At 38.8% G+C, this 13,615-nt stretch overlaps 1 protein-coding gene and 1 long non-coding RNA gene across 2 annotated transcripts; one reads left to right on the forward strand and one right to left on the reverse strand.

Moving 5' to 3' along the window:
* Positions 1-14: 14 nt before the first annotated feature.
* On the forward strand, positions 15-7,687 carry LOC148341964 (uncharacterized). The gene is made up of 3 exons (XM_088288732.1): positions 15-464; positions 4,191-4,574; positions 6,388-7,687. Exons 1-3 carry the CDS (start codon positions 356-358, stop codon positions 7,359-7,361), a joined length of 1,467 nt encoding a protein of 488 aa, XP_088144858.1. The 5' UTR covers positions 15-355; the 3' UTR covers positions 7,362-7,687.
* Positions 7,688-9,930: 2,243 nt separating this feature from the next.
* LOC148341965 (uncharacterized) lies at positions 9,931-12,814 on the reverse strand. Its single transcript, XR_015842187.1, has 3 exons — positions 12,635-12,814; positions 10,082-10,186; positions 9,931-10,001 (listed from the first exon to the last, which is right to left on the reverse strand). It is a non-coding gene; the product is annotated as an uncharacterized LOC148341965 (long non-coding RNA).
* Positions 12,815-13,615: the final 801 nt, after the last annotated feature.

Genomic DNA, 13,615 nt, shown 5'->3' on the forward strand with positions numbered 1-13,615 from the left:
AACAAAGAGCGGACATGACGTGCGCAAAATGCCTTTGACCTTTCGCTTAATTTAGCACTCCTAGCCCTACAATGTCCATAAATTGTATCGAATGTACCCAAGAGACTCAACGCAGACGTCTATCGGTACTTTTGTTGACTTAAATATCTTATGTTAAATATTCTTCTTCGCTTTAAGTCGTCTCGATGCGCGTTGGAGCTTCTCGGCCTAGTTAGCTTAGCTTGTCTTAGCTTAGCTTGTAGCCGCTAACAAAGAGACGGGTTTGCGATCAACACATCGCTCAGCAGAGATCTCGTGTGAGCTGCAAGTGTTTTAGCAGAGATCTAGTGTGAGCTGCAAGTGTTTTAATTGTGTTATGAAAATGTGCGCAAGAAAAACGGCCGAATACGAGGTGGAACTTGGTGCTGCAAAAGAGGACAACGACGCTGTATTTAAGAAGTCTCCTGTTGGCTCACGCGGAGCAGGTTTGTTCACCTCTTGTTCTAACTCACGATCGTGTACGAAGCCCTTTTACGACGTCCGATGTTTGTCTTTAATGGCGAGACCTTCATCCGACCACAAATTGCATTGAATTTGACGTCCAATCATGTGTGATTTGATCCCGTTTCAGCACACATTTCCCCACGCGGGCAGTAATAAATCACACACATTAAATAAATAAAAGTAATACTAATAAAAAAGTAATATGAAAAGTACCGATCGGAAATGGTTAAATTGGGCGGGCGACAGCAACACATAAAGTAATTAAATGAAGACTGTGTCGGTTAATCCAAGTTAGAATTGGACCTTTCGAACATTTTTTTTAAATCAATTCCTCTCGTGGATTTTTTTTCAGAACTTATGCCCATACATTGAAAAAAGAAAAACTGAAAAAGAAACCAAAAACAATTGAATTATTAAGAAACAAAGCAAAATTTAAATTACATGAAAAAAATGGCAGTTTATGTACTTTTCGAAAATAAAAACACTTTTTAATTTCTTTACTTTATTTGCCTTTTATTTAACTTTACAAATGTGTCAGATCATTTTGCCCGACTCTCTACATTATTGGCTGCTTTGCAGACAAAAATACTGATCATGAGCGAAACCATTTTTTATTTTATTTTGATAGCGATTGGGGCGGCACGGTGGCCGACTGGTTAGCACGATGGCCTCACAGTGAGAGACAGCATGGGGTGTGGGTTCAATCCCAGCTCCGGCCATCCTGTGTGGGGTTTGCATGTTTTCCCTGTGCTTGCGTGGGTTTCCTCCCACATTCCAAAAACATGCATGGCAGGCCGATTGAACACTGTAAATTGCCCCTAGGTGTGAGCGCGGATGGTTGTTCGTCTCTGTGTGCCCTGCAATTGGCTGGCAACCAGTTCAGGGTGTCCCCCGCCTACTGCCCAAAGATAGCTGGGATAGGCTCCAGCACCCCCGTGACCCTAGTGAGGAGAAGCGGTACAGATGATGGATGGATGGATGGATGGTGATTGGGTGAAATGTTTTGTTGTTACATACAGTGCCTTGAAACAGTTTTCATACCACTTCAACTTTTTCCACATTTTGCCACCTCATAACTCCAATTCAAATGTTTTATTTTTTTTATTACATTCGATTTTGTGATCCACCAACACAAAGTAGCATGTAATTGAAAGTGAAACATAATAATACGTTGAAATAGTATGCTCATGGCTTTGCTTTTTTTATCTTAGATGATTAAATTAGGGCGGTAATTCAGGGAAACTGTGTCCCGCGGTGTCTAAAAATGGCAACAGTTTCACTTTAAATACTGTCATAATAAACAAATTAATTTATAAATAATGCGGCACCAGTAGAAATTTTATGAACAGTTTTTTTCTGCTGGCCTCTCACAGCGGCATAGGATGGGAGTTTGGCCGGAGAGGAGACGAAAATGCTCAGGTTGGCTTCACGCTAGATAGCATCTTAAAAATTAGTCAGAAAAGATGAATGCTTCAGAAAACGGATGGTTGGAAGAACACACTGTGTTCTGTCGTTCAAATATGGTATGTTGAAACAACATATGGTGTCGCAAAAGCAATATAAAAGTGCACTTCATCACATTTTTTAAGTTAAATAAAGGTTACTAACCCTTTGCACAGTTTAAATTTCGAAAAAATTTTGGTTCTTTAAAAACAGAAAACTAGTTGGTTTATTATTAAGGGAAGCATATGGGCTATTTGTGACTCTAGAAACTGAATCGGAATATTCTTAATTTGAAGGTGAGCTTTCTTAACTTGAAAATGTGAATTGAAAACAGAATTCCTGAATTTTTACCCGTCTTACTCAATGTGAACATTTGCAGCTTTTAATTTTTAGTGAGGTGCATTTTTTTGAGGAATTAAAAATGCATTTTACAGTCTTGAATTCAGTTTCAAATTTATTGGGATCGAATTCCGATTGAACAATTCAGATACAAAATAAACAAGAAATATACAATTTATGTCATTCCAATTCAGTTTTTCAATTCAATAATAACGGGTAGCCAACACAAGGATGTCTTGTAAAATGGGCAATTACAAATTGCGAAATTGCGCAAGAAAAATCATCAGACAAAATGTAACGACGATGCTCAGTGGACGAGAGGCGGTTCAAGTTCATGATCCGGCAGCTTGTGATGGATAAATGAAGCTTCAAATCTGCTTCATGAACCAGTTGTATTATTTTTGGACGCCTGTAGATGGCACACTCTGTTCTACATTGGGCTAAAGCGCACTGACTTGCCATTTTTTTTTAAACTATTTATTTAAACCAACAGTGCAATCCAGAAGACTCAAAAATATGACCGCTGGTTCATGAAGCAAATTTGAAGCGTCATTTTCCCATCACGAGCAGCGTCGCTTGGGAGACTCGCCCCCAAGAGTTGCGAAGAAGACAAGTGCTGACTTGCTTGTAACTCGAATCGATCGACTCGTCCTTCCGTCACATCCTTGCCGTTTATTCTGCTTGCCTAAACATTTGTTGTCAGTTTTAATTTATGCGCAGATCATGCACCGTGTAGATGTGGACCAAAGAAATCTAATCTAATATCAATTTAACATTTATCCAAAACATTTTCTTTTGCTCCTCCAATACACATAATTTGATCTCCACATTAAAAATGTGGTATGCACTTTGGAATGAAAAAAAAAACAATAAAGATTAGGAGGATGTTTTTTTTTCATTTTTCGCACTGTAAATAAGGGAATATATTCTCACAACCTTAGTGGGTTACGTCTTTTATTGTTATGTGTTGCCATCAAGGGCTTGTGGCAAATTGCTCATTGTTTTACTTTGAGTGCTAAGAGTTCCGAGTTCATAAACGCAACACTCGAGTGACAAGGAGGTAGCACATGTGCTCTTGCTGTTTGATGTCCAACGTGGTGATACAGAAACGTGTTTTGGTTTTTAACAAATGTGAGTTTGCTGACTAATGCCGCCATAGTTCACAGTAGTATGTTAGGATACCAGAACAGGACATGCGCGTGGCGCCATCAGATGTGCACACCACGGTCCGACCCATTTGGATCTCGGCTTTTTTTTTCTTTTGCGGTTTCATCGTCCAGTGTAATGTTTCTCGAAATGTCAGTCTGTTGTCTGAAACGACGACCGACCGGCAGCAAAATTCAAATGCACATTACTGCTCTTATCCACTTCAACCTGTGATAGTAAGAAAGCCGTCTCCGCAATAGTTTGGATTTTTGACTGCTCATGTGATCACCTCCACTAACTCAACAATACCGTGCCGATCGATTTACAGTTTAATCATTGTTCATATGATTTTTAACAGTATAATCATTATTTGGTCCAATCATGTATTTTTCCGTATATTATTTATTTTTACAATGTCTTTGTATTTGCCAGAAAAGTACATGCATCGCCCCCCCCCAAAAAAAAAACCAGCATGAGTACTAAGATTTTTGGGGTGTTTTTCTAAGCCCCCAAAAAAAGGACCGTTAAGAATTACTCTGAAGGCCAATAAAGTAAAATCAATAAAAATAAAATAAAAACCCATCCCTAGCCACCACTTATAAAGGTGTCAGACCCTGTGCACGTCTTTCCACAAATAACCAAGGATAGGTTCCCCCCACAAATGTATCATGAAGTAAATTAGCTAATGCTAATGGTTACATAGTAATCTTTACTCATCTGGCTTTCCCAGTAACCTTCAATCTAACTATAAACCATAATACCCTGTGTTTGTCTTGCAGACATCAGTGAAGATGTTTGTCATCACATTAAAGAGGAAGAAGAGGATGAAGAGGTCACCCAATTTAATGAGGTAGAGGTGCGAGAGCTCCCTTGCATGAAAGAGGAGGATAAAGAGCCCACCTACAGCAGAGACCAGGACGAGAGTATCTGCAAGTTGTCATTGACTGGTGTCCCTTTTGAAAGTAAAAATGAAGGTCAAATTGACACAAGCAAAGGGGCGGAGCTTCCAAGCAGCAGTTCATGTCAACAAATGTCAACTGAAGGCGATGGAGACCACTGGGGAGGATCAGAAAGAGAGCGCCTCCTATCTCCATTATCAGATTGTGATGTCCTGTCATCACATGCTGCTCCTGCAGATGATGATGACGATAAAGAGTCTGAAGGTGATATGACATGTCACACTGACAATGAATGCTGGAAATGTTCTCAGTGTGGTAAAACTTGTGCTTATAAGAGCCGTTTACAACACATGAGAATACACACCGGAGAGAAACCTTTTGCCTGCCTATTTTGTGACCAAAGATTCTCTCGGAAGGGAAACTTAAAAGTACACACGATGATCCACACTGGTGAGAAACCCTTTTTATGCTCAGTTTGTGGTAAAACATTTTCTCGAGGGGGACAGTTGTCAGAGCACACAAGAACACACACTGGTGAGAAACCGTTTGCTTGCACTGACTGTGGTCAAAGTTTCTTTCACAAGGCGAGCTTAAAAAGACACACAAGAACGTCACACACTGGTGAGAAACCTTTTGCCTGTTCAGATTGTGGCCAAATGTTCTCTCATAGGGTGAGCTTAACGTTACACACAAGAACACACACTGGTGAGAAACCTTTTGCATGCTTAGTTTGTGGCCGTAGGTTCTCTCTTAGGGGAGGCTTAAAAAAGCACACAAGGATCCACACTGGTGAGAAACCTTTTGCCTGTTCAGATTGTGGCCAAAGGTTCACTCATAAGTCACACTTGAAAGTACATATAAGGATCCACACTGGTGAGAAACCTTTTGCCTGCGCAGACTGTGGCCAAAAATTCTCCCATAAGACAAACCTTAAAAAGCACACAAGAGCTCATACTGGTGAGAAACCTTTTGCCTGCCCAGATTGTTGCCAAAGATTCGCTCAGAAGGCTATGGTCAAGAGACACAAGTGTGTTAGTGAGAAACGCAGTTAACAAAAACTATTAAAAGAAAATGTAGATGTTTAATATAAGTATTTACCTGGATATTTATTCCCATAAATCTACATTGTTTAATTGAGTGCAGCATCTTCTATTTTATTTTGTTGTCTGTGTATCTTCTAAAAGCCTCTTGTGGACCAGTGTTGATAATTATTACTGGACAATGTTACTTTAGATATTGCATGTGTTTCAAATATTGTTTTAGCGATATCCATGAGAAGTAAATGTTTGATTAGATCGACTGAAGAAATTTTGACTTTTGATGTGAACGTAGGAATCTTTCAACGTGATTCTGAATGAAACACAAATCATCAAACAGTGAGTGTTCTGGATATGTTGACTTCGAAGGTTTGTTTAATTAAACTATTTCAGTGTATCCTGAGTTCCTTTTATGTTTTTTTTCCCCATTTATCTCTTCCTTGTAATTCATTTCTTATTTTTTTTCTATAGATCATTTATCTCTGGTGTGCTTACTTTGTTTTTGACTTGCTCTTTTTCAGCGGTTGTATATATATTTATATTTTTTTTCTAAGAAAGATCCTTTTGTAAGACAAAGTTTATGAAATCAGGCAGTCATGAAATTCCTCTCAACGTTTCGGAAATTAAAATGTGTTTCTAGTTCGCATTACAGTTATTTTTCTGATTTTGTAAGGATTGGCTATTTTTTCCAAACTCTTTACACATAAAAGAAAACCTTTCACCAAACTGTCGATTTGAGGTCATATTGAGGTCAAATTTCAAATGTTTTTATTCAAGCTGTTTACTGTATTTACAGGAAACATCAAAACAACTCATTGTCCATGTCAGAACACCCCCCCCCCAAAAAAAAAATGTCTCAATGCATACAGATTAAACCACACCAGGTTGAGCTGGTAAATAAATGTTTATTATCCTTATTACCTTTCCATTGCGATCGACTTAAGTTAAAATAAATCGACAATATAAATATAAACAAGCTGCAATTTCAAAGTTACATGAGAATAAATATTACCAAATCTTGTGTGTTTTGTCTTTTGAAGACATTAGTGAGGATCTCGGTCCTGGTCGGCAGGAGCTGGATTCCCTCCACGTTAAGGAGGAAGTGAAGGATGGAGAGCCCCCCTACATTAAAGAAAAGCAGGAGCCAGACCACCCTATTGTTAAAAAAGAGGAGAAAGGACACTCTCACATTAAAGAGGAGAAAGAGCTTCTCCACACCAAGGAGGAGGAAAAAAATCCTCCCTACATCAAACAAGAGAAGGAAGAGGAAAATGTCACATTTCCATTGGCTGGTGTCCTTTTGATGAGTGAAGATGAAGGTAAAAATGAGATGAGTAGAGGGGCGGAGACTCCAAGCAGCATCTCAAGTCAACACACGACAACAGAAGGTGATGGAGACCATTGTGCTCCGCTATCAGATAGTGACGACACAACGTCACACTCTCCTCACGGTGATGGTGAACCGTCTGAATGTGATATGACAAGTCACACTGGATACAAATGCTGGAAATGTTCTGTGTGTGGGAAAACGTATGCTTATAAGAGCCGTTTGAAGAGTCATATGATTAGCCACACTGGGGAGAAACCTTTTTCTTGCTCTGTTTGTGGACAACAATTCACTTATAAGGGGAAACTAAAAATTCACGCAAGAACGCACACCGGGGAGAAACCTTTCACATGCTCAGTTTGTGGCCAAACATTCTTCCGTAAGGAAACCTTTGTTTATCACGTAAGAAAACACACCGGGGAGAAACCTTTTACCTGCTCAATTTGCGGTCAAAGATTCTCTTATAAGGGACATTTTACAACCCACACAAGAACACACACTGGGGGGAAACCTTTTTCCTGCTCAGTCTGTCAGCAAAGATTCTCTCAAAAGGGAGCCTTAACAAAGCACACAAGAACACACACAGGTGAGAAACCTTTCTCTTGCTCAGTTTGTGGCCAAAGATTCTTTTGGAAGCTTCAGGTTAAGAGACACAAGTGTGTCTGTGAGATTAGCAGCGATCAATGACGTTTTGGCCTCATCACGTCAAGACTAATTGTTTTCTGTATCCCATCTTACAGGGATGTGATTTTTTTCTGTACTGCAGTGAAAACTATTTTTATTGCATTAAATTTGAAAATATGATGAGTTGTCATCAGATTTATACTTTCTGTACTATTCGGAGTATAAGACACACAATTTTTCATTGTTAGGCTGGTCGTGCGACTCATATTCGAGTGTGATTATTTGTATACATTCAAGTTAGAGCTCACACAATGTGATGCAAGGTCCTTGTTAAGGTAAGCCATTTTAAACTAAAAAGACAAACTTGTGTTTCGTTAGAAGCAGAACGTTCTAATTAAAGTAGACTGTGAGGAAACTAAGATGGAAAACAGGATGTGATCCTAAATAAAATTTACATTTTCCTTTTTTGGAATGAAGTGTACAGAAGCAAATGTATTTATTTTGCTTTTTTTTAAAAATTCTGTTTAGTGACGCTAGATCAGTTTGGCAAATGGGAGTTTGCACTCAATAAAATAAATTTTAAATAAAAATAACACACTGTATATTGCTGTCTGACCAATAAAGTTTTATTTCTTCTAAAAGCTTGCATCAGCAGAAATGTCTTCAATAAGACCGTCACATTTGCGAGTTAGGAAGTCTTGCTTAGCACTCAACAACGCTGTACAAAGTAAAATACAAGAATTAAAAAAAATAATAATAAATTAAGACCATGTTTCCCAACATTTAGCAGTCTTGCAATATTTCTAATAAAAATTGGCTTATATTGTTATTTGGTGAATATGGTTGAGGGACAGTTTGGTGCAAACGTCTAAATCGTTAAAAATATTTAGGTTGTGGTATAATTTCTTAAGAAAATATTTGAATTTGAGCCGGATAAGAATTCCTTTTGCCACAATGATGATGAAAGTTTTCAGAAATGACAAAAGCAGTAGGATTAAAAAAAAAAAGAGGTAGTCTGTTTTAAATAAATTGGGAAACAGACGGAGGAGGAAAAGAGTGGGTAGAAGAATGAGAATCGAGCACAGATCAGACGGGGTTGTGTGACAGAGACCTGGAAAAATAAACATCTGGTCCAAGAAATTAATTTGGGAAATGAGAGAAACTATGGATGGAATGAGGACTGCAGCAATGAAAGGTGAAACCGTAAAGAGCGCTTGTGCGTGTGAGATATCGCAATCTAAATTTAAACAGAACAGGACTTGTCAGAAGCGGAGGCGAGTGTAATTTAAATGCACTACGCCAAAGAACCAACAGGTGACGGTAATGCAACGTAATGGAAAGCAATAGCGTATAAACGCCAAAGAAAAAAAGTGGAAGGCGGAAAAAAGGCTTGAGGATTGTTAGCTTGTAATTCCGCGCGCTTCACCCGACTATCCAAATTTTTAAATGGAATGTTCTTAAGATGTAAGACGCACTACTTCACATAATTCCTGGAATTTTCGTGTCCGGCTAAACTGTTCTTGGTTCACGTTGTGTTTTTTTCGAATGGGGTTCGCTTAGTACGTCGCCAAATAGAGACCAAGAGTGAGCGTAAAGTCTAATGATTATCGTGTGAAAATGTGTGCAAGAACAACAGAGTATGAGAAGCACAATGGTTTGGTGAGTTTTCTTACATGTTTAGTTCCTCAAAAATATGATTCATTCATAGCATAATAGTATGTGAATATTTTTGCTCAACAAATATGTAACCGACAATTACTCAAAAATTATCAAATATTGCAAAAAGCATTGACAAATATACAATATAATACCAAACCCGACCATGAATTTAAGTTTGGTTTGTTTTGTTTATGTTGACCACAGCTTGAAATAAATGAAAAATGAAGTAAACTCTGATACAAACTTTTTGAAGTTATTAGCCAGCAAGCAATACGGAGTAACCAACAATCGTGTAAAGTGGGAGTCACATTCAATATTGCTGGGACGCCATTATACCGAACTCTGTATATCTAGTATCAAACCAAAGGCCCGCAACGGGCAAATCATGTGCGTAAACACCCTGTTTCTAGCACATTTTCTTCACGTTTCACAAAACTGAGATTTGCGATATCACCATTTATTTGTTACCAATCCTTCGCTTTTAAAATAAATTGACGAATTACTGACTGGCATTCCATCTATTTCTTGTGCGTGTTGTAACGGCCTTCTGAGGGAAACCATAACTACGATGTGGTCCATCCACAAAAATGAGCTAAAAGTCAGTATAAAAAACCTAATACACAGTCACATTCTGTGCAAGCAAAATGTTTCTCACCATTGTGTGTTCTTTGTTTGTCTCTGTTTTCCCACACAGAGAACATTTGGAGTGTTTGTCAATGTGGCATGTCATATCACCTTCAGACTCTTCATTATCTATCACCTCTGCTCGCCTCACTTTGAGCTTTATCTTTTTATCTTTTCTTTAACAAAGAGACACCAGTCAGTGGCAACTTGCAGATATCCTCTTCCTCCTTTTTGACGTAAGTGGGCTCTTCTCCATCCTCTTTCATAGTAAGATGCTCTGACTCCTCCTCTGTTTTGATGTAAGATTACTGCTTCTCCTCTGCCTCTTTGAACTGGGGGACCTCTCGATCCTCTTCTTCCTCGTTTATGTAAGAGAACTCTCTGCCTTCTGCCGCTCATGGTGAACATTGTCACTGATGTCTAAAGGACACAAGACAAACACAGTATTATGGTTTATATTCATAATTATGAGAGGCAGATGAGTTAAGATTACTACTTACTGTTTGGCATTAGTTCATTCACCTACTGATGGATTTTTGGGTGGAACCTATGCTTGATCCTTTGCAGAAACACTTGCACACATGTCTTGTCATTGCATGGGGGCTCTGTCAGAAGCGGTATTAACCTTTTATATTGATGATTCAAGGCATTACCTGTCGGTGATATTTTCACATTTTGTGTCTTTATACTGTATTATTTAAGCCCCTTTAGGAAAACTGCATTCGTTGCTATGATTGTATCCTAACCCCACCAAAATCAAAGCATGCAATTGCAGAAAAAAATAGATCAATCACACAATTATTCATGTATCTGTAGTGAAAATGTTGCATCTTGTAATTTGACAACAATCCAATAAAGTAGTTTCAGAAGATTTCGGCGATGTGAGAGTCACCATATATATTTTTTAAAATATGCATGAGAGTGCCGTTCCCTTTCCTTAAACTACGAGGCTAGATACTATTGTTCAGGTTAAAAACGCCTCCCCCCTCAGCCCCCGGTTCATGGATGAACCTCTTCTTGTTCGACCAAGACAATCACAACTCTTAAGACTCCCACGTGAGCTCAACAGAGTTGCTAGCAAGCGCGTTTCTTTGTTAGCGGCTAGCAAGCTAGGCTAAACCCAAGAAGCTTCGACGTGAACAGAAACGACGGCGGACATGAAACTTCAGCAAATTAAGATTTAGTCCTGTTTAAAAAAATGATAGACACCCCAAGACAATGTTTTTACACGTTGGTTACAAATTCAGGACATTTGGCGAATCACGTTTGTTCCTAGTCATTTTCTTCTTTTAATTGAGGTATATGCAGATTGCACGCAACGTTTAAGAGCTATCGCCACCTAGTGTACGAGAGTGTGTACGACTCATGGCCCCCACCGACAGGATTTTTCTTTCTCTTCCGGGTCTAAAGGTGGGCTGAGGAAATAATTTATAACCCCGGTGTAGCGCCATTCATGTACTTACTTTCCCCTAAAAAACATAAATAATAAATAAAAATACACACTTAGACCATGTACTTATGCACTGTCTCTCATGTTGGAGAGAGAGAGAGACTGAAATGGTGTGTGAGAGCACCACGCTAAAAAAAAAAAATCATACCGTGCAGTAGATATATTAAAATTATTTCTTTGTTAGCAGTATTACGTTCATGATTGCTTTCTGAGAACATGTGATCCCTAAGCAGGACAGTTTTGCTGATAATTATTTTTCTGTGAACAATTCTTGATTTATAATTATAGTAGGGCTGTCAAAATGAAAGCACTAACTAAGGTGATTAATCCCCAAAAAATTAACTCAGTTAAATATTTTAACTCAGTTTGATTTACTTAATTTTTTTTGCATATTTTGTAAATATTGTGCCATATTAGCTGTACATCTTTAGCACGCCTCAGAACAAAACATCGTGTTTAGGTTACCACTGGGCCTTGCAAACCAACACTTCTGGAGTGTGGCACTTGTGAGCAGTTTTATGAAATGTTTCGAAAATAAATGTATGCAAAGATGTCTCCATTTAGATCGTATTCAAGAATCGAAGAAAGCTATTAGAACAGTCTTTGAATTAAATATACTTCATATTTGGTGATTTTGCATCAATTCCAAGATATTATTCAAGTAAATATCTGTTATAAGCTTCGCAGAAAATAGTTGAAAAATGTGATTAATCATGGATTTTTTTGTGATGAATTAGTTTAAAAAAATAACCACTTGACAGCACTACATTATATAAAATCATTATTATTATTTTATATTTCTTTTTACTTCCAAATTCTGTAATCGGAAAGCAGGGAGCACCTTTTTTTGGAACTGAGAGCTTTTTTCTAGGGACTGATTAATGCGAAGGGCAACCAGTTTCTTTCACACTTATGAAGTAACACATTTGCAAAATTAACCTGAAATATGTAAATAATTACTGATATTTATGTGAAGATACTGACCAAATATGTGATTCCTCATAAGTATCAACAGTGATTTAACACGGTCGGAACAAATATCAATAGTCAAGATTGTATTTATATTAAATATTAACATTTTCAAACTTCGATGACTAATGTGTATAATTGTACCATGCTTTAACTAGCATATGTAACAAATTTCTCACCTTTTACTCAATAACGTTATTATTATTACGCAAATCTTTATGTGCCGCATTTACTGTTTTATCAGAATCAGAAATCCCTTTATTGTCATTGTTCTCAAGTGTGCAACGAGATTAGAGAGCTCCCCTCTCCAGTGCAATACAATAATTCAGTTGAATATATAAATTAGATAAACAAGAGAATAGTTAGTGCGATGGAAAATAATACTGAATAGGATATATAAAAACACATCACGTCGCTGTCCTGCAAGGTAAGGATGGTCATGTGTGTAGCGGCCCCTTGGACTTGAAATAATGGCGCGGAGTTTCAACTGGTGTCGAGAAACCTTTATTACTGAACAACGGTCACGCATACTGCACCGTGAAAACTATAGAGCATAAAAAAACACAAACTGTAACAGTAGTTTCCAAAATAATTCACATTTTTAGTACATTTAGTATTTTATGTATCGTCATACCTCGTTACGCTTTCCAAGGGCGCTAATAAACGGTTGTCTTTGCCTGGGACAGACGTTGATATACTGAGCGCTCCACCCGTAACATATAAGGACAGGATTCGTGGCGTCGCGACCCGGAAGTTAAATAAAGAAAACGAAGAAGAAATGACCCCCCAAAACAAACACGGAAATGCCACTAGGTGGCACTGCAGGTCCACAATCTCCCATCCACACACACAAACGAAACAACAGCAATGCACCTTATTGGGCATTTACAATGTGTGTGTGTGAGAGTTTAGAATGGAGATGGCCGTTGGAAAGAAACTGTTTCTCAGTCAATTGGTCCTTGATTTGATGCACCTGTAGCGTCTGCCAGAGGGCATCAGGTCGAACAGGTGTGAGTTTGGGTGGGTATTGTCTTTGACGATGTTGAGAGCCCTTCTGAGGCACCGGGCGGTGTAGATGTCCGACAGCGAGGGGAGAGGGCAGCCAATAATCCTTTGCTCTGTTTTGACCGTCCTCTGGAGCCTCACTCTGTCCGCCTCAGTGCAGCCGCTGTACCAGGTGGAGACACAGTACGTCAGCAGGCTCTCGATGGACGAGTGGTAGAAGGCCAGCAGCAGCTTCCTGTCCAGGTTGAATTTCCTGAGGACTCTCAGGAAGTGCAGACGCTGGTGGACCTTCTTTACCACTGCTGTGGTGTTGTGCGTCCAAGAAAGGTCATCGGAGATCTGTACTCCCAGGAACTTGAACGTGTGGACCCTCTCCACACACACGCCTCCGATGTAGAGGGGGGGCGGTACCGTCTTGTTCCTCCTGAAGTCGATGACGATCTCTCTTATCAAGTTGGAGTTAGCGCAAGATTTTTTTCAAGAACGGAAACGTTACTTTTTGTGTGACATTAGCCTGAACACATTATTGCTAATGTCATTTTTGCACGTTTTGGGAAACGAACAATCAATCCAGCAAACAAGAGGCCGGTTGACTGAATTCAAACATGAC

The sequence above is a fragment of the Idiotropiscis lumnitzeri genome, chromosome 2 (assembly GCF_059441095.1).
Source record: "Idiotropiscis lumnitzeri isolate Australia: NSW breed Sydney's pygmy pipehorse chromosome 2, RoL_Ilum_1.0, whole genome shotgun sequence".
Lineage (NCBI taxonomy): Eukaryota > Metazoa > Chordata > Actinopteri > Syngnathiformes > Syngnathidae > Idiotropiscis > Idiotropiscis lumnitzeri.

Excerpts from the sequence above, each read along its gene's own strand:
- LOC148341964 (XM_088288732.1), top strand. The coding sequence starts at position 356 with ATGAAAATGTGCGCAAGAAAAACGGCCGAATACGAGGTGGAACTTGGT. Across the intron at positions 465-4,190 it reads TGTTGGCTCACGCGGAGCAG|ACATCAGTGAAGATGTTTGT; the intron begins GTTTGTTCACCT and ends TTTGTCTTGCAG. Across the intron at positions 4,575-6,387 it reads TGACGATAAAGAGTCTGAAG|ACATTAGTGAGGATCTCGGT; the intron begins GTGATATGACAT and ends TGTCTTTTGAAG.